General features: G+C 42.4%; 1 protein-coding gene across 2 annotated transcripts in view; it reads right to left on the bottom strand.

Annotated features, from left to right (window-relative positions):
* Window positions 1-21796, bottom strand: part of MYO1E (myosin IE) — a 161916-nt gene that overhangs the window by 20206 nt on the left and 119914 nt on the right. For both annotated transcript variants that reach the window (XM_075006785.1, XM_075006787.1), the window contains 5 exons: window positions 19139-19283; window positions 9496-9610; window positions 8512-8681; window positions 7084-7229; window positions 1487-1633 (listed from right to left, as the gene is read on the bottom strand). In XM_075006785.1, the coding sequence (XP_074862886.1) occupies window positions 1487-1633; window positions 7084-7229; window positions 8512-8681; window positions 9496-9610; window positions 19139-19283 (723 nt within the window). The remainder of the gene's footprint in view (window positions 1-1486; window positions 1634-7083; window positions 7230-8511; window positions 8682-9495; window positions 9611-19138; window positions 19284-21796) is intronic.

Below are 21796 nucleotides of genomic sequence, written 5' to 3'. Positions count from 1 at the left end.
TCTACACTTTTTTTTCCTACTCCTCCATGCCATTATCAAGTTAACATGCTATTTTTCCTTAAATAATTTTTACGCTGCTTTGACTGGAACAAAACAGACATGCAAACTCTAAGCTCAGTGTCATTAATATACTTAGAACACAGGAGTGTTAGTAAGAATGCAATGTAATTAATGTTGTACCCAGCATGCTATGAATGCAAAAACCAACCCCATCTTAATCCAAACAAAATCATATAAATTCAAATTCTCTAACATCTGGGGATTTCTTTGGACAAGCATCTAGAAGTTCTAATACTTATCCACAATATCCCCACTGATCTGTGTGGGCCATAATCCCCACAAAATCCAAATCTCTACGCTAAATGAGGACCCTTTTTTCAAACAGCCACTCATCACTCTGGCCTTATCTCCCCATTATGTGCGTAAGCCTGTGTATCACGTGCATCAGTGTAGTACTTCAGCTGCTGTAGGGTAAGGCCAAAGAGAGCATAATGGGACTGAACATAATTCTCCCTTCTTAAGGAATGCCACACCAGCACAGTCACTCTGCCGCTGCTACCATCCTGTCGTCCTCGAAGAGAGGAAGGGTTTGGATTGTGAATTTATGGGGTTGTCCTGGTCCTCCTTGCAGTTAGGATAACTGACACACAGAGAACTCTTGTCCAGCACACTGATCGTAAAGAACATCTCTTGTGCAGCCTCTGTATAACCAGACACCCATTCAGCTAGGGCAACCATATCTCCCTTGTCCCAAATATAGGACAGGGAGATATGTGGGGGAGAGGCAGCTCCTCCCAGCTCGGCCAAGCCTCAGGGAGCCAGGAAGGGGGCATCGGCAGCCAGTGCTCCCCTGTCCTTCCCAAGCCTCAGGAAGCCTGCATGGAGGCAGCAGCCGCTGGTGTTCTCCCATCTTCCCAAAGGTGCAGGGAGCCAGGAAGCAGAGCACCAACCTACCCTATCTTTAGAGGTCACCCTACTGACACCCTCTTCCTGTGGCTGGAGAGCATGTAAGCTCTTCACGCACTCTCCGGCCAGCAGCTCCACCTGCACCTGCTGCTGAGGGAAAAGGTCAGCCACTGGGACTCATACGCTGGGCAATTAGCCCCTTTTAAAAATTAGTCAGGATGCCTTTTTGGCACCTGTTCTGTACAATACGGGATGGAAGGTCACCCTACATTCAGCAGAGCAACAGCAGTTCTGCTGAACTACAGTCTCACTGCGCTCAGAGAATGAGAAGTGGGAAGTGGCTACGATTGGACCCAAAGATATTACACAGGCTACTCAGGAAAGTTTTCTGGCTTGCTAAGCACATGGATATGCAGAGATTCACATTGTATACCTCTCCATCATTTGGTAAGCAGGGATGGAATATCAGTATGAGAATCCAGTACTCACTCTAATCTGCTCTTTGCACCTTTACCCAGGCAGCAAGAAGAAACAGCTGTTCAAGATTTTTAAAAAGTCCATTGGGAAAGCCATTACTCACGTATTGCTAAATCTCAGAGGTAGTTTTCTTTGTGTTTTCTCCTCGTATCGCTTAGATAAAAGGCTTAAAAATTCTGTTTTGAAGACTGATTCAAGCAAGCTGTCATATTCCTGCTCATGTAGAATGAAAATGTCATCCTGCATTGTGCTGTAAAGAAATCAGACCATGCATCATTCAGACCTGAATCCAAAGTGCAAAAATAACCCTGTATTTTGATAGCATCTGAAAGCAACCATGGTGATTTAAACAAATCTAATGAACAATTAATGGCTGAATTTTGCTATTAGATAATGGGTTCTTTGTTTCAGTTGCTGGTAATGGAATCCCCCAAACAACCTTCATGTGTGATATCTGAATGCAAAATTAGTCATTTTAAGTTTATTATTGTTATTATAAAATGGGAACATGTGCTACAATTAAAAGCTCATATCCTTAACAACAGCAAAGCTAGTCATTGAGACTGGATTTGTAAGATGTTATGTAAAGTTAATTAGAGAAGGTGAAAAACAAGTACTTCTTAAAATGAGACTGAAACCCAAACCAACAAAAGTAAAGCACTCTCCCAGTGCTGCATCACCCTGAACTTGGACTCACTGAACTTAGACAGTGAAGCAAACTTAGACTCTTTTTTCATCTGAGGAAGTGGGTTTTGCCTGCAAAAGCTCATGACCTAATAAACTGGTTAATCTCTAAGGTGCCGCAGGACTGCTTGTTGTGTGAAGCTACAGACTAACATGGCTATACCGCTGAGACTACAGACCCTAGGTAAGCTCCTTAGCTAGCATTTAAGTGGAGTGATTCCACTTTACACCAACTGAGGATCCTACAGATTCATAGAGGCAGAGTCCCAAAAGCCACACAGAGCTCTGCTAAAGGACTTGGGACACAGGTGATTCTATACAAAATTCTCTCGTGATTCTAAGTCACCAAGCCAGGTTTACCTTTGCTTCAGCCTTAATGTTTTTAATAGTTCTTGTTGATATAGAATTCTCTTTTCTCTCAGAGGCAATGTAGTCCAGGATAATAATCATGCTTCATTGTACCAAAACTTCCTGAGCTGTGCCATTTGGTCACTGTGTCTGCTTCTCTGTGCCTCAGTTTCCTTTCCGTAATAGGGGGCATGAAAGCTTACCTCACAGTTCAATGGGAGTTAGGTGCCTACATACCACTGAGGATCTGAACCAGAGTCACCACTGCCACAGCACTTTGAGACTGTAAAGTGCTCAGCACAAATACTATACTAATTTCAATGGCACTACACCAATATATACCAGCTCAGAAATTGGCCCGTCTCCTTCTCCCCTTCCTTATGAAAAATTGGCTTTTCAGACATTGCTATAATATTCATTTCAAAAAGTTGTACCCTAAGAGGTTGACAGGGCTTTGGTTGGTTGGTTGTTTTTTGGAGGGTGCTTTCCACAGAGTCACTGAAACCACATCATCTCTGATATTCTACCAGTCTTAGGTCCTCTTATCAGAGTGTTCTCTCATGGCTTCTCTAGTGGGTAGCAGTTTTAGTACCAATGTACTAATATCCTGGTCCTGCAGCTGGGAACCAAAGCATTTTAAAGGAAGGCTGGGTGAGGTTAAAGAGCACATTTTTTCAAGGGACAGTCTGTGGTCCCTCTCTCACCTGCTCATATTTTTTCCTAACCGTCACAGAAAGTTACAAAGCAAGGACACACAGACCTCGTGGCCACATATGTGGCCAAGCTATGACTGTCTGGGTGATTTATAACAATGTTCTCCACAAACACCCTAACGAGTTGCAATTAAAAACTCCACTTAAGAGTCACGTGAGAGCAAAATCACTAGAGGAGACATATCCTTATCAAAAGACTCCTTCACTGCCCTTTTGCATTATCCAAGTCACAGGCATAAAACCATGAACCAAAAACTTGAAAGTTTATTTGTTCTCCTACTCAGATGCAGACTTATCTTTGGCTCTGTCTACTGCCTTACTCATGCTTAACGTGGGCTGTCATTTCTTACAGATGTTAAAAGCTGCACATAGATTTGAGGAGGCACTCCTACCAGCATAAGGTTCTGTTGCATACTAGCCTCCCTTTCATCTTCTCTTCTGACTGCTAACAACATTAGAAAATATTGGGTTACTGTTTTAATCTTTGCTCAGTATGTTGGAGGTAACCTACTAAGCAAATGAGGAAGCTGGCTGTCTGCACTTCTCTCTGAAAATAAATACATTCCTATTCAATATTTTATACCTTCTTAGATTCAGAGTTACACTGTATTTAGAAAGGCTTTTTTTTAAAACTGCAATTTATAAGAAGTAGCTACAACAGTACTACTCAATATCAATAGCCACATGACTACAACTGAGAGCTGTGGCAAACCATGCTTCTCTGTAGCCAGGTGTAAGGGAAGCCAAAATTACATGGCTGTCAGCAGGAAATGGCTTCATTTTGCTACATATGATGCTAAGCCAAGCAAAAGAAGTCACTAATGTCTAAAAGAAATCCAGACAGTTACTGCTTCAACGCAGCATAACAAAACAAAAGAGGATTAATTAGGCCAAGCACACAAGGCTCTTTCACCCTTTTGTCTGACACAGAATTCAGTCTGCTCATTCTTACAGTTACCTGCTTTCTGATTACCCAGGTTATTAATTAATCTTCCCCTTTTAGTACACCCTCCTTTCCCACATGCTTGTCTGCCAACTGGCACTCTAAATCTGGGAGAGGCAACCAGCAGCAGCACCTTTTAAAATATTCACTTTCTCTTAGATTGTTGTAGACTGCAAGTCTCTCCCCTACAGACAGACAGACAGACAAACGCAGAACCAGAACGTTCTAGAATGCCCCTGAGGGTAGCTTAAATACAAGTGTAACAGTCATTCCCCTCCACTACAGCCAAACCACAGCAGCTCTGTTCCACGTAACCCCTTTCAAACAGAACATTAAGGAGAGGAAAAGCTGAAACTTTCTACGTCTCTGACAATTAATCACATTCTCTCCCTCCCTACTTCCCCCATATTTAAAATATGCTTTATTCCAGTCTGAGTGCTACTGTTAAATCACACGGAAAGAATACAATAGCCTAGAAAAAAAAAACTGAATCCTTTGAAACCTTCTCTACAGAAATAGAACGAGGGTTGTTTTTTGTTTTTGTTTTTGTTTTTTGTGCCGTAGGGATAGCTGCGTCCAAGCTGCATCTGGCCCTTTAAAAACCAGTCGCAGTGCCAGACGCAGCCACCTGGGCTGACTCCCCCTCCCTTCCCCTCCCCGAAATGCCTGCAGCCACGTGGAGGACGCAGCAAAGCACCACAGGTAGTGAGAGGGGGTGCAGGGTTTAAGCTGAGGGGTAGCATGGGCCCCTCTGGAGGATAGTTAAACTGCCAGGGGGTGGTTAGGGCCGCGCACGGGGGATAGTAAAGCTGCCTGGGGAGGTTGGGCCCGCACGGCAGGTGGTTAAGCTGCACCGGGGGGTAGCTTGGGCCCCGAAAAGGGGCAGTTAAGCCACCATGGGGCAGCTTGGGCCCCGCACGGTAGGCGATTAAGCTGCTGGGTAGGTGGTTTGCGCCTGGCACGGGAGGGGGAGGTAGGGTTAAGCTGCTGGTGGAGCATTGGGCCTTGGGGGCAAGAGGATAGTTTGGGGCTTGAGTTCCACCACCTCTTTTCCTAGGGGGAAAAAGTGCTGAATATACTTGTAATACGTTCTAGGCGAACTCAGGAGAATTTAATTTAGCACACTTTCCTTCTGAGCTGTATTCAGATTCTTTTCCAGGCTAGCTCATAAATCCAATTATTTTCAAATATATTCAACAACTTGCAGAATCTTCCAGGATGAAATATGTGTTGAACATATGGGGGGTTTATTTGCTTAATAGACACAAAGAGGCATGAAGAAATTTTTATGTAAATAAAATTCCATGCAGTTTGGAAAGCACATGCTTGAAAAATAAGGCAGATACTTTTTCCACAAAATATTTGGCCTTTGGGTAACATTATCTGAACCTGCAAAGGACTTCAGTGTGTAACAGGAAGGACTCTATGCTGTTCCACTAATTCAATAAAAATCTATTAAGATCAGCAATTAAATCCTTTTAATTTTTGCCACTGTCAAGACATCAGTACCTGTGTAACTTGTAATATTCATTCTGTGTTCAGTTGACATTAAAATGAAAACATTAAAGTACCCCTCCACACCCACTTTTTTAAATCTAAAGACAGTCTTGGGTGTTCTGAGCTTTTTGGAAGCCAAAAGGTTTGTTGTATGATAAAACACCACATTGACAAGTTCTGGCCAGAGCCGATTAGATATAACCTCAGTATAACAACCTGAGTTCTTAATTTGCTTGCAAGGTTGTAACCACTCTTGTGGAATTGGCAATCTGGAGGCAGGCTTCCTTTTAGCTTACTCAGTACAGCTGTATACAAAAGGTACTAGGATCCTGGTCTTGAGTGTCTGGCTGTAGTAATTTTCAGGATCCCCACTCAGTTTTCAAGCATCAGAATGAAATCCAGCGAACAGGTAGCTGTTCCTGTTTGCAATGTTTGTTGTAAACAAAACAACACTGTCCTGCTTTGAAAATCCATCAAACAAGATCAGGAGTGTGTTATTGTATGTACTTAAAAATGTCATTGAAGGGGCTGGCACATCTTACACAACTATAAAAATTAGGATCAAAAACCACCCAAAAATGAGAAATTTGGCATTTACTAAGCACCTGCTGTTCTGATAATTTGTCTAACAGAGTTTTAGGCAGGGATAGTATGAGAGAGGTATCTCTAAATATGGACTTCAAACACGTACTTTTAATTATCAGCCCATAATACTGAGTATGGGCATATTTTTAAAGCATTAGTTCACTACTTAACTCCACTTAGTGCCCTAATCAGATGGTTCTGTATCACTGTGCACTGACTGTCAGTCAAATGCCAGCATTGGCAAAACATAAGAAATACAAAGATGAAAATGTTTCCTGCCTTCTTTTGTGAGAAAGGTATGTTTTTAGACGGGAATCTATTTGTTTAATGTGCAGTTTCTTGCTGGTTTGTCCTGAGTCCCCTGGAAGTGGGTTCCTAAGCATTCTGTGACAACAGAAGGGATTTCCTGTAACTGGGAATTTGTCTGTCTGGCCCTGAGTCAGCAAAAGAACTTAGCAGGCTACCTAACACAAAAGGCTGGTGGAAGGGCCAGAGAGAACATCACTTCACTAAGCTTTTCTGGTGCCACTCCCACCAAATAAGACTCACATAAGACATACTGAAAAAGCATTAGGAATCACTTCTCAGACATGTGGATCAAAAATCATTACCAACTTTTAATGTTAATTATGATTGGTAATGAAGCTGGAGAACATCTTCTGGGACGATGTGAGCCAACGTAAGATCTTCTGCTTGCACCACTTTATGAGGTAGTCAGACCATCTACATGTGTTTACAGTATGTGCAAATGTAAGTTTGTGTACTCCTATATGTAGCATTTTGGTAAGAAAGAAAAAATAGTTGCCGTTTGGTTTCCAGAACTGCATTGGTTAGTTCACTGAATAGTGCCAGCCCTAGTAAACAACCTTCCCTGTCCCACTCTTACATGGATTTTTTTTGCCAGCAGAAAGAACCTGGGCAGACACTGACCTTAGAGAAACAGAAAGAATTCTTTCCACCTCAATCCTCCGCTTTAACACCTCCTTCACCTGGCCTTTCTCTGGACCCTGCTTCACTTTTTCACGCCCAATCAGATATATGCACTTTGGGGTGAGAACAAGGTCTCGCTTCACACCCTGAAATGTGAAATGATTTGAAAAAATATAAATGTACAGCATCAAAATACACAGGTATCTGAAATTAGCTCAGTAAGAAGCACATGAATGAGCTACAGATACATAACATACCAGCTTTCTTTTGTTTGCGGGGGGATAGGCCGAGGAAGGAGGATATAGAGGAGTGGGTAAATGTTATTCAGCTTGAATCATATTGGCCGCGTCTACACGTGCACGCTACTTTGAAGTAGCGGCGCCAACTTCGAAATAGCGCCCATCACGGCTACACGTGTTGGGCACTATTTCGAAGTTGAAATCGACGCTAGATGGTGAGACATCGAAGTCGCTAACCCCATGAGGGGATGGGAATAGCGCCCTACTTCGAAGTTGAACGTCGAAGTAGGGCACGTGTAGATGACCCGCGTCCCGCAACATCGAAATAGCGGGGTCTGCCATGGCAGCCATCAGGTGAGGGGTTGAGAGACGCTCTCTCTCCAGCCCCTGCGGGGCTCTATGGTCACCGTGTGCAGCAGCCCTTAGCCCAGGGCTTTTGGCTGCTGCTGCGGCAGCTGGGGATCCATGCTGCATGCACAGGGTCTGCAACCAGTTGTCAGCTCTGTGGATCTTGTGTTGTTTAGTGCACCTGTGTCTGGGAGGGGCCCTTTAAGGGAGTGGCTTGCTGTTGAGTCCGCCCTGTGACCCTGTCTGCAGCTGTTCCTGGCACCCTTATTTCGATGTGTGCTACTTTGGCATGTAGACATTCCCTTGCAGCGCCTATTTCGATGTGGTGCTGCCCAACGTCGAAGTTGAACGTCGACGTTGCCAGCCCTGGAGGACGTGTAGACGTTATTCATCGAAATAGACTATTTCGATGTCACTACATCGAACTAAGCTATTTTGATGTAGTGTGCACGTGTAGACGTAGCCATTGAGATAAAAATATAGATTTGCTCACTACTCTCTATTTCTTAATTCCACCATCACTTTCTACCAAGCATCAGCCACAGACCACTGCCCTTGGGACAGAAACTTGAAAATGAGGTAATATGGATGATGGCTAAAGAATGTGATAGCATCCTTTTACTAAAAATCATATACATCCATCTGTTCCAAAAGTGAGAGTTTAATCTTCAGGTTTGGAATTCTAGGATGTATGGAACTATCCCGTGCTCTATTTGCAATCAGGAACTGAGGTACTCCAAGTTTGCTTTATAGTGTAGTTCCTTTTTAAAAAAAAAACTTTGCTCCAAAATGTAGACACCATGAATAACCTGATGAACATAAGGCTTTTCTGTAATCATACCTTAAACCGCCTGTCGTATTTAGTAATAGTGTCTGCAAAATCAATCTTCTCCCGTTTTCCTACAAACTGACGTAGCTCTGGATGCTCCTCCATGCCTATGTAGTCCCCAATAAAGTTCCTGTTGATGCTGTTTCTTCTTCTCTCTTTCTTGTTCAGCAGCAGATCTGAGGCTTGAACAATGAGAAGTGTACAGTATAAATACTGCTAACCAAACAACTTTCTAAATTAATGAATAGAAAAGCCTCAAAGGCTTCAAGAGGAGATTAACATTAGGCAATATCAAATTTAAGCAAGTATTTGTCTGAAAGGTGAAAAAGTGCTGGTTAAGTTGCTAATCCTTCTAACAGGCAGATGTGTGTTTTGAAAGCCTTACCTATTTGCACATTTTCCCAGAATGGAGAATCAGCTTCAGAATTTGAGGTAGTTCTAAGGCAAGCCTGATCTCTGTGGCTTGGAACTATCTCTAAGAATGACTACCAGAAAAGTGTTCTGGAACCACACTGCCTAGCAAGATTGTCCCTGGAAATGAAAGAGCATATATATCGAGTACCAATATCACATACCTGGGTATTACTCAAAGTCTTCTGCCATCACAATAGCTTTATTTTGTAAATAACAATCAGATTTTTTTTTCCAAAATATTCATGCCTCCTCTGGCTTAAAGCTAAGAGCTTGTGGAAGTGTCTTGCTATTAGCCAGGTAGGCAATAAAGCATGACAACTCTAGGACTGAATTTGTACTCCTCGCTGGTCTCTGCTTCTGTTTAAGTGTGGGAAGCTCTCTTCCTCTCTACTGCTTCAAAATCCTAGGCAACCTCAGTCCCTACTACTTCAAATTGTTAGCAAAATACATTCCACTTCAAACAAAGCAATACAAGAGTTTGCACTGAAGGATGGGAGGTATTGATTTGCTCATTTGACTCATGCTCTGTTTCTGGCTCTTGGATAGTTCATGTAGTTTCATCAGCATTAGAAGTAGACGTACCTTCTTCTCTCATTTGTACATACTTCTTCCTGGCCATGTATTTCCTCCATGCTTTCTGGATTGCCCGAGCATATCCATCATACTTTCGTTCTCTCATCTCTTCAAGCAAAAACAGCTACACACAAAGAGGAAAAATAGGTCAAACACTTCAGATGAGAAATAAGCAAAGTTATACACACTTCATTTTCAACCTCTGTGGATGCCACTTGTTGGTTACACCAGAGAGCCAAGAGTGTCTTTCAACCAGTGTCAGTCATCCCAATATCAGATTAGGAAAGAAAGATCTGGTAGAGAAGGTAGGAAGTGTCCTCTAATGGCAATGTGAATAATGATGGCTCAGGTTGAGTCTATCCTTTGTTGCTGCTGACAAAATCTGGAAGGTGGTGCTTAAGGATAGTCTTTTCTCCTTGCAGCACCGTTACTGCAGCTTGCATTGGCCCAGCTCATCTGTACTATGTGACCCACCTTCCTGCCATTTGCTGCTGCTTGGTTCAATCTGGGCAAGGCATTACCAGGGTACAGGAGGGGGCTGGTATTGTATTGGATAACGTCACCATGGATGCATAACTTGATCCTACCCTCTCATTTCACATCACAGGCTGACCAAGGCTACGTCTACACTATGAAACAAAGCTGAATTTACTGAAGTTGACTTTTTATCACCAGATTCTATAAAGGTGAAGTGTCCACACCTGCTTAAAAAGTTGACTTAGTGCGTCCCCACTGTTGCAGCAGTGCATTGTGGGTTTTTTCCTAGCGTGTTATGGGGGAAAAAATGCCTCAAGTGGTTATGGGTGTGTGATGTCATCTTGCCAGAGTGCACTGTCCTCATTCCTCCCTGCCATTGAAGACAAACAGCCATTTTACAGAAGTCTCTTCCCCTCGTGAAAATACACCACACAGGAATGTTTCAGTAGCTGAAGCCCATGGTACCCAAGTGGAACATAGGATATCTGGAAGGTGGAATTCATAATGTAGCTGGAAGGTGTGCAAGAAAATGAGTCATTTGCCACTTGCGGCTTGTATAGATACCAGGCTTGAAATAGAGAAATTTGTGAGTTGTCACCACACAAAAGTGAAGAATGCTTTAGGGAAAGACTTCATATTATTCACAAAGAAAGAAGATAGAATGACATGAGAAGGAAAGACTCAGTATGGAATCCCAGAGTGCATGCATTGATATCTAGTGGTTAGCATGCTGGAAGGAGCCATTACCCTGTTAGAAGTAGTAGTGGCTTGAGAAGAGAAGGAAAAGTTAAGGAAGTCTTAGAAAAGCTGAGGAAAGACGAACCCTTGAGACTGTCTTTTGGCTCCACTGAAGAATTGAGGGATTCCCTTGCCTCTTCAGGTACAGAAACCCTAACTTAACAGCCTGGGTGGGAGAAGGAAGGAAGAGAGCCCACAAGCTCCATGCCTTTGCAGGCAATCATCCCCTGAGCCACATAGTTTGTGTGGTCCTGCAGGAAGAACACAGGAATGGGTCTTTAACCAAAGAACCTGTTGAGTTGGGGTTACTTTTTGAAAAGGGATTGAAGACAGTGCTCTTTAGAAAATACCCAATGAAGCACAGTTCCATCAGGGATCACTTAAAAATGTAATAGCTGCATGGTGCCTTGAGGGGTGGGGGGGTAGCCCCATAAAATGTATGGTGCACAAACCAAGTTTCTCAGTCTCTCCTGTTAAATCCTGTGCAAGGAAAAAGCCCTCTCAAGCACTGAAACCACCTGCAGGACAGTCAAGCACTGGTCCACACAGCCCAGCAGCCACGTGGCAAGGGAGAATGGGGGCTAGCCTGACGGTTGCATGGCAGTTTGGGAGAGGCAGTCTCGTAAAATGTACATTGTTAAATGCTGTAGGGAACATCCTCTTTTCAGCTTAACATGGTAACTGTAATATTTCTTGCTAGCCCTTAAAGGGACCCACAAGGGTAAGCCGTCTCATGCACTGAAACCCCAAGCAGGACAGAATATGGCACTGGCTGCAAGCATGGTCCGCGCTGCCAGGCATCCACATGGGGCAGGGGTAGCCACATGGGTGGGAGGGGGCTAGGTTGCCAGCCGCATGGCTGACTGGAAGGGGCAGCCCTGCAAAATTTGAAGCCAAGAAAACAAGTTTCTTTGTCTCTCCTGCTAAATCCTTATACAGGGAAGAAGCCTCAAGCATTGAAACCCTGTGCAGGGCAGGACCTACCACTGAGTGGAAGCATGGTCCACACAGCCCGACGGCTGTGTGGTGTGGGGAGGCAGCCTTATTTTCAGCCGGCACTGCTGAGCGTTGCTGGTGTTTACTCAGCAGAGATTCATTCACTACACAAAAATAAGATCCTGGATCTCCTGATGGCTCCATGCTGAGTCTCTTTTGGGACCCTGAGAAATCATGGCTAGATGTGATCACTCCTGAGGTCTGCTAGCCACGCTGGCCAGAAAGAAAATGAATTCAAACAGCCAGGCTTCCTGTTACCTGCTTCCTGTTATCTACTTCCTACATGCCTGGAAAGCAGTAGAGGTGAAAGCGGCCAGAACAGACACTTTAAATCAATTTTATTGGCCTCCAAATGCCCTAAAGTCATGTTTTCCACACTAGCATTAATATGACCTTTTAAATTCGAACTTGTCATTACTCCATCTTGGAGGGACGGGGCAAGGAAGTTGACCATAGTGACCCTTAAAATTGACCTAATGGCATTTGCAGAGAAGACCATCACATTGTTAAAAGTGAGCTAAGTGCCTTAAAATTGACTATGCTCTAGTGTAGACAAAGGGTAAACACTAGTTCCTGCCCTGTTCTAGTCTTCTGAATTTTAAAATTCTTGTGCCTCTTGGCTACGCTCTTTTTTTTCAGTAGTGGAAGCTCACTGGATGGTTCTATGGGTCCGAGTTACTCGGGGATCTAGGTTCCCTGCCAGACTTGGCATGGACACTTGATCAGTTAATCTGTGCCTGATACACTGTCCTTTGGAAAGGCCTTAGGGGATCTCTGGGAAATTCCTCTGTAGGCTATATCCAGAATTTCTTGAGGTTGCCCCCTTGTTTGTCTTGTGAAATGCTGTTTTCTTGGCAATCAATACATAGAGAATTATATGCCACTGACAGAAAGCAAAACCGTTGGTTCAGGGAATGATGTCTTAAGTTCATGGAAGTATATGATGACCTAGCTACAGAGCAGATATGCCTACAGTGCTCACTAACAACTGTATTGCTTCTTATGTTTTTTTTTTTTTTAAGATAATAGCATTTTATAGTTAAATCCATGATAAGGAAACAGAATTTTATAATATCCTAGTAATTCTTAGCTACACACACACACACACACACATATATATTACAGAGAGGCAAAGATAACCTGGGAAGCACTGTCTGAAAGAGGGGCCCCGCCCCGCCCCGGCGCGTCCACAAGGCTCTCTGTCAACAGATTCTGCCAAGAAAGGTGTTCTGCCTCATGGAGCAGAGGCAGAAGGCAGTCAACTAAAGTGCCAAGTTCTGCCAACACTATATCAGCAGGATGCATTTTTAGTGTGGGTGCTCTGCAGGTTTTGTCAACAGAACTGTCTAGTGCAGACATAGCCTATAGAAATAACATTTCTGAGGCTTTAAATAGACCCCACTGATGCTGACATTTGCAACTGTAACTACTTTAGGGGCTGTTGCTAAACTATGTATGCTTCTCCCCCACCCCACAAAAATATAACTCCAGAATATCTGCAAGTGGGTGATGAAGAAATCAGGGGAAGATCCTTCATGAAGATACCATGTCTATTGTTTTTCAGGGACAAAGAAGCCTATATTTGGTTGATGGTTTTCAGTTGAAAGATAGGCATGTTGGTGTGGTATGCTAGGAATACAAATAGACCATAAACTTCACAATATGCGGAACTGTGAATAGAGACCCCCCCCCCAAAAAAAAAAATAGTGCTACGCATGGACAAAAACCATGCTTAGAGCTGCTTGTGGCACTAACTGGGCACTAAGCCAACTAAAAGTTATAGCATAGACACAAGCTTGACTGCTTCAAAAATTCCATAAGATTTACACAAATTAATCCAGCCATGTGATGAATTCTGCTGCTTATCACATATCAAAATGGAAGCCCCTAAAACTTGTTTTCTTTGAATTTTCAAATCAATCAGTTATCCTACCCAAAGGTCTTAGGTTTTCTATATATTGTTGAAGGCTGTCTCTTAGAAAAGGCTGCAGGAATTTCTCATGATACTGTTGTTTTCTAAAATGGAAAATCAAAGATTCTAAATTTCCTCTTTATTAATGTCATAAAAATGCTTAAAATATAACAAGCTGACAATTCCCAGTGTTCTATTGGCTGTTTTAATTCCATAAAATTCATTAGTTTAAAAGATTTAGCTGGCTTGTGTATATGTGTTTCAAAGCTGTTGGGTTTGAAACCATGGATGCTACCAAAAGAAAAATAATGCTGTGCCTATCCAATGTAATCCAATGTGGGTTTTAAAGCAAACAGATCTTTTCTGCATGTTCAGCAAAGTACTAGAGCTACCAAAGTGAAATCATATGGTAAACAGAAAACTTTTACACAAGACCTAAGGAGAAAAGTTGGTCTTAAAGGGAAATCCACTGAGAATGGAGCAAGTTTTAAAATTATACCAGTCATACAAATGAGAAGATTAATTATATTTTAGGAGTGGTTTTTAAGATCACTTTCTGCTGTTTATAAAGTGTTTTTCTGCAAGGGACAATGGACAGGTCTAACAGCATCATTGCCACCCCTCTGTACACATGGCTGCTGCCTGCTAATTTCTTCAGCAGGTGATCTGAGATAAATTCTCCCAGACTCTAAACTCCTCTGACCTGCCACATTGTTCTGGATGCTGAATATTGCCTGGCAGTGATGTTGCCAGGGGCAGAAAATGGAGCTGTGCATAAAGAAAACAGTAAAAACCAACCCTGCACAAAATGTTGTCAGATGCATAAAATTTGATCACCTGAAGGGCTATGTATAAAAACAGTGGCTCAAAAGTTTCACACTGAAGCATATTCTTCAGTTTTGTTTCCCTCTAAAGCATAATATCTGGGGGGGGAAAAGAAATTAGGGATTTTTTTATGTCAGCTGTGTTGCAGAAAAAACATACAATCCTGACATCTTCGTAAAAGAGATACTCAATTTAAACACAGCTTGATGCAGAAATTACTGGATGAAATTTTGTTGTCTGGATTATGCAGGAGGTCATATTTAGATCATAACAGCTGCTTCTGCTCTTCACATTTTTTGTAACATACACTTTGCAGCTCATGGCTAAAAATAGGTCTGGCTATTGAAAAGGAGTTTCAAAACTGATTAAAAAAACCTGACGTGACTGGTATTAGCAGTGCATATTTTTTAATTGTCAGAATCCACATCTGACTTATTACCATAGTTGTTGACATAGCAAGTCCTGGGTTTGACTCCACTCAGAGGCTACTGCTGCTCTAGAGAGTTTTGTCAGCAAACGGGGGTCTGTTGACGAAACAGGTGGAGCAGCTACATACAAAAAGCGTTTTGTCAACAGTATGTTGACAAAAGTTGGCACTTTTGCTGACAACCTTCTGTGTCTCCCAGATGAGGAAGAGTGCCTTTGTCAACAGATGCTGTTAACAAAAACAAGCTGTGTGGACGCTCTTGGGAGCCTTCTGTCAACAGATCGGGCTTCCGGTTCACCAGGCAGCCCTGTTTGCTGAGGTTCCAGTCCCATTCTGTTGAGAGGGTCAGGCCGTCAGTCCAGCTACTCTCTGTCGACAGAGTGGATTGCTCTTTCCATCTGCTTCAGTGTATGGCCACACTCTCTTTCATCTGTTGACAGATGCTTCTATTGTAAATATAGCCAGAGATATGGACAATGGGCACCCTTGCCAAGATGTAATGCTATTGTGTGATCGGGTATTGTAAATGATTTGAAATTTTGCATTTTGGACCATTATGGCCATAGCATGACAATGACAAAGAGGTTCTTGTGGTAGTGATAACCTCAGTGGTTAAAGTTTGTAAAATTCTAAAGGTGTTTATTTAAATTACAACCTTCCCACCTCACTTCTGACATATAGCATGGGGTATGTCTACACTAGAGAGTTATTCTGGAATTATTATTCCAAAATAAACAATTCTGAAGTAACGTATCTGCACTACAGGGAAGACCCAAAATAAGCAAAACTTCTTCTGAAATAGTGTGTCCACACAGAATAGAGCTCCTGGCTCTAATCCAAAATACTATGTCCACACAGCAGCTTTATTTCAAAATAAACTATTCCAGAATAGCTTATTTCAAAATAGCCCCTATTCCTTGTGGCTTTGTCTATATGGGGGCATGTTAATGAGGCAGTTAGAAAGATGCTAATGCAGTGCTGACGTGAATATGCACCACCTCATTGGCATAATGGTAACTGCGCACAATTCAAAAATGCTGCTTTTGGAACTCATGCCACCTGTGTAGATGGGGGCACCTTTTGAAAGGATCCCCTGGAATTCGAAAGCCCCTTCTTCCTAAAACCAAATAGATTTTTGTGCATGAAATGTACATAAACCAAAGTCCTGGGGATGATACCTTTCTCTCAGCAGAGCTAGTCTGAGGAAGCACGGATCAAAGGCTCAAAAGTACCATTTTAAAAAAAAACAGTTAACAAGATTCTGGGTAACAGTCATAAGAGGCTAAAAGTATTTGTTTTAATCCTGCCAGATTTACAGACTTAGTTTACTAGAATTTTTCAGCAGTACAATTTTCATAATTGTCATGGAATATAACACATTTCAATGTATCTATTTATGGCACTGTAAATGTTTTTGTTAGAAGGCTGCCTTTTACTGCAGGAGAAAATATCTCCTTTGTTAATCCTGACATTATCATCGGCACAACCACCCATCTTAGCAGAGCATGATTAAATCACAAAAATATTGTTCAGATTGGTGCTGCTTATCTGATGCTGTTTAAGTTACCCTTAGCAATTTGTTTCAAACAGCTAATACTAGATCCCTAAAAACAGTGAAAACCATGAGCTCAAACAGTAGAATCACACAAAAAAATCCTTTGCTTATCCTTTGCTGAGTTTAGCTGCTGAAGTCTTGCAAAGAGTTAGCAGGTTTGTGGGGAAGGATAGGTCAGTGGCTAGAGCACTGACTTTATAAAACCAGGGTTATGCATTTGATCCTTGAGGGTGCCTTTCAAGATTCTGGGGCAGGTTCGATGAGGCTAAAAAAGAAGTTGTCAGGGATAATTCTAGGTACTGCTTTGAGTGCAGGGGACTGGACTCAATGACCTCCTGAGGTCCCATCCAACTCTAGAAGGTATGTGTAGAACCCCGTGTTTAGAAATGCTAAAATGGGGTGTTATATTGATATTAAATAAAAAAAAACACATAGCCTTGTATGAACCATTTTCTCTGGGTCTCACTCTCCCTTGTAGGTGAACAGAGTTATTTATTCAGGTGTGCAGTAGAAACAGCCTCCTGTCTGCCATTCATAAAACCTTACTTCACAGTTAGTTGGCAACTGCAGAAAGCTTATAAAATTCCCTTCACAACAATGCAAGCACTCAATAGGATTTTGGCAAATGGACAGTAGTCCTAGTTATACCAATAACAACACTTCAGTCAGTTTTAACAGGGGCACGGTCACATTCTTAATGGGTACACTGTGAGTTATAGTTGTATTACTGATGTTGTGTCCTGTCAGCACATACCATTTTTTAAAATTTTTTTGCTAACGAATTCTAAATGCAGTTTAGCAAAGCAAGGCAGGTCATCAGCTGTAATTAAGGCCATCAAAGTCACACTCTCCCTCATCTACTAAAAACATTAAGACAAAAAAAATGCTGTTCACTGTAAGATAAGTTGTGAAACAAAAATACCAGAGATATTCTTTAATACAAAATGAGTGTGGTCCTTACTTGATCACTCCCTCAGAGCAGAGCGAATGGTTTTCCCCCCTGCAACAATCATATGCCTTCTTTTATTCTGACAAACAAAATAGAAGCCTATGTGAGTCATCTAAAGCTTCACTTCTCTCAAAATTAAAGTGGCCCTTTTAATAGCCTGGATAATTTAATATGGCAACACTATGGTGCCGATGGTTTAGTAGTTTTTTTTTTTTTCTGGGAAAATATGTGATCTAGGAGCTGGCTGGAACATGTGCATTTATTTCCCTTTCTCTGTGGGAAAACTGCAACTTTTGATTAAAATACAAATTTCTTTGTTTCTAAGCCAAAACCATCCAAAATCCGGGGGAAAAAAAATCAGATTTGTTTTTTCCAATGAAAAAACCTTAAAATTTGGAGAAAACAAATACTTCCTAAGATATTTTAATAAACGTAAAAACCTAATTGTTAGTAGAAAAGAGGTTTTGATATAAAATTTTCCAATCAACTTTTACGGTATATTAGGCAGTGGAAAATTCTTTCAAAGGAAATCATATTGGCACCATCAGATGACATTTGAAACTAAACTGGATAATACAGAAAAATATACAGTAACGGGAACAGTCCTCGCTGACTCAGTCCCTGATATACTGTCCAAGGAAAGACTTTTGTTGACTTCCACACGTGCAGAATGAGGCTCTAATTGGGGTAGTAGGTCCTCCTCCATCCCGACTTAATGTGACTCTAAAAAGGACTACATGATCTTGAACAAGATATGTTTCCCAACTAAGAAGGAAGTGGTTTTTTAATGACAATTTTTTTAAAGAAAAAAACATTAATGGTTGTTGAAGCTGAATTTTTTTCAACAAGAATTCAGCAATTACTGGGATTAATATTCAGTCCAGCTCCCTACTGCACACATCATCTCTGAACTCTCCGCAAGGCCAGAACATTTGAGGCAGGTCTAGTAAATACAATAGTCTCTATAATATTTGGGGCATTTTCTTTGTGCTGCCTCTGCCTCTGACTGGTTACATTTGTGATTGAACAAGTAATACTTGTTTTATTTCTTATTCTAATGGTTTGCATGCTTGACTCCCCCAAAATTACAAGGGGCTTGTCTACACTAGCACCTTCCTTCGAAGGAAAGATGGTAATGAGGGTGTTGGGAGTTTACTAATGAAGTGCTGCCGTGCACAGGCAGCACTTCATTAAGCAAATTTCCCCCCGCGGCAACTCTGAAGTTTTAAACTTGCAAGTACCGGCGCGCGTCTAGCGGCGGTGCACTCGGTGGTACTGCAAAGTGCCGGGGCAGCTTCGAAGTCCCCTTACTCCTCAAAAAATCCTATGCATGGCAGCACTTCATTAGTAAACTCCCAACACCCTCATTACCATCCTTCGAAGGAAGGTGGTAAGGTAAACACAGCCATTTTCTCTTAGAACCAAGTACAAGCCATGTCCCTTGCAACTGACGTGTTGTGTAACAGAGTCCCTCTCCAATGTACCCTTGCATCCTGTCCTGCCTTTCTTCGGAAATCTTTCTCATGCTCAGTGTGTTATGAGTAGTCATGCAGCAGCCTTATTACCTACTGGACACATTGTAAAAGCACTTGTAAGTCTTGCCTCTACCTCCAGAGAAGACTTGTGTGTGACCTGTCAAGCCTGGTTAGAATGATTATTCCAGGCCTCTCAGGTCCTGCCCATACAAACCTTTTGCATGGCCAAGAAAGCAGAATCATACCTATGCCAACCAAATTGTGCCATGTGCAACGACTCATGATTAGTCATACTCACAGACTCTGGAGCTTTGATGAAGATCTTAGTTTTCCCAAGCTGGTACTGGTCAGAGTCCATATTGACTGAGTGGAGCAGGTGGAGAACCCCTTGTTTCTCATCTCCTTTCCAGGAAGGCCAGGTTGCTTTGGTCAGAATGGCATATCTGAGATAGCAGTGAGAGAGAAAAAAAATATTAAGACCTGGCATCACACACGTAGCAGATGGAGACTGCCGCTGGATCTCAGCCAGTACTGTCCGCAGGATTGGCTGGACCCGCTGTTCTGTGTTGTCACAGTGTATATGAAAGGGATTGTGGAAGGGCGCGCACATTCATGGGTTTTCAGTTTAAAAAAGGTGGTGCTGTCCACTAAGAATGTCTTTGATCCCAACCTTTTCAGTCTGCCTAGGCCAACTGTAGGTGACAAAACACATACCCCTAGTTCTTCATCCTTAATCTCTGACAATCTCACAACAAATAAATTCATCCACAGTATTTATAGTGGGGCATCACTATATATAATCATCATTGGCACATCACTGATCCCACCCCAAACATGGCCTGTTTCCTTTTCCAACCCTTCTCTAGCCCTTGTTATGGCCATTTGTGAAGCATCTCTAATATATAAGCTAGCAGCCAGCCTCCCTCTCCCAGTCCAGCTGTTGTTCACAGCTAGCCTGCTCTTCAACAGAGAGCCATTCTGGGTTCTGTACCAGGAGGCCCTTGGCTTGGCCTCTCCTACAGGAGGGTGGGGAGAGACTGGCATGATGCCCTCTCCTGCTCGAGACTGGGGAGCTCTGTAACTGGCCACAACAAGAATATGACCAGGGAGGGAAGTGCTGTAATAGGGAACAGGGCAGGCATGTGGCAGTGGAGAAGGATGGTCCTTGGATGAGTAATACCACCCTGCTGCTTTGCAAAGAGAGAGAGAGAGAGTGAGAGAGAGAGGATTGAACCCAGTAACAGGGACACCGGAAAAAACAGCCATCGGAGAAGTAGTGGTTCTTGGAAAGAAAGAGGCAGGACAGGGTGGGATTCACTTCTGGCTTCTCTTCCCCATGGCACAAAAGCCCACAGCATACTCCCTTCCACCTGGGAGATTAGCTAACTCCCAGATTACAACTGCTTGGGAACTGCCCTGTTTTCTAAGGGTTAACCGGCTAGAAACCAGGGCGTTGAAAATGACAAGCTCAGAGTTACAATGCTTTTCTGTCTCACTGCCTGCTTACGAGCTAGGCTTTCATATGCCTCAGCATGCTTGCAGATAAGTACCTCTTGTAGCACTTTGATCCGCTTTGTGAACTACTCTGGAAAGGGAGCCGCAGAAAACTGCCCCACAAAATCAGTCTTGTACTCTTCTCCATTTTAGACAGCCTCATCACAGCTTTGTTTTCCTGAGCCCTGCGCCAGGCATGGTGGGGTATGGTGTAAATCATGTTTTTTAGTGGAACTACCTGAATGTCGGGGGGTGAGAGAAATCATCGATAAATTGTTGTTGGGCTCACTATGATTCCTGAGTTTCTTCAACTCTTGAGTACAGAGGCAGCTTCTGGGTATTAGTGGCAACGTTTCCAGCCCTTGAAACTGCATAAATCATTTGTTTTTAGAAAATTAGCAGAGGGAAAGCTCACTTTTCATTGTTCCTCTGACTAAAACATTTCGTGGTTGGGGATGAGATGCCGTGCGACATAGATGATGAACCACTGAACACAAACAACAGTGACAGGCAACAGACTGTGAACAATGCAAAATATGCAAATAGCTTGCCCAAACTTGGGCAAAAACTCATGAACAGCAAATGTATTAGAAGGAAATTGAGAGAATTTGTGCCAATTCAGTAACTAAGAAAAGACACTACATCTGTAATGACTAGCTTGACCAACGCTATTTATAAAGGTTAAAGTCAAATGCTGAAGTGGTATGCAAGATGATGCAACTTGGACTGTATCTTAGATATCGTTATGTCACTCCTGATGCAACAAAGAGTCTAAAGTTAATATAATTTATGGGGATGAACAAGAAAAAGCTGTAAATTAAAGAGCTTCCTACTCTACTTAATTTCCAGTTTCTTCTGGCGGGTCAAAGTGTGAAGTCATCAATACAGTGGGTTTAAATAGGTCTAAGGAATCTTCAGAGTAGAGTCTAAATCAGTGTAAGAAAGGCTATATTATGATATCTTTTGCGTATTCCCTCTGAATTTGACCTTATACATGTTCCAAATAACACATTCTATCCATTTGGGGGGCGGGGATGGGGGGCAAGGAGAAGCAGAGGTGTAAATCAGAGAATACAATACTTTTAATATGAGGAATAATCTCCAAAACTATAAAAATACAGGTTGAATTTCTCTTGTCCAGCACCCTCAGGACCTGACCAGTGCCGGACAAAGCAACTTGCTGGACCATGTGGGGTCAATATTTTCTAGCACATTACCAACTCTTCCACTGTTTACTGTGCTCTGAGAAGAGATTTGGGGTAAATTACAGCTAAATAGCAGCACAGAACACTGAGAGCCAGGATTGGTGGCTGTAAACAAACTTTATGGGTCCATGGGAAGCTCAGCCACACCCATGATAAGTGGTCACCCAGCTAACTAAAATCATGACTGATTACAGAGTTTGCTGGACAAGAGAGTTCCAGTTTCAAGAGGTTCAACCTCTACTTTTTCCCCTCCCAGT

This window comes from Carettochelys insculpta, chromosome 12 (genome assembly GCF_033958435.1).
Source record: "Carettochelys insculpta isolate YL-2023 chromosome 12, ASM3395843v1, whole genome shotgun sequence".
In the NCBI taxonomy this organism is placed as follows: domain Eukaryota; kingdom Metazoa; phylum Chordata; order Testudines; family Carettochelyidae; genus Carettochelys; species Carettochelys insculpta.
This window is presented reverse-complemented; position numbering and strand designations above follow the sequence as displayed.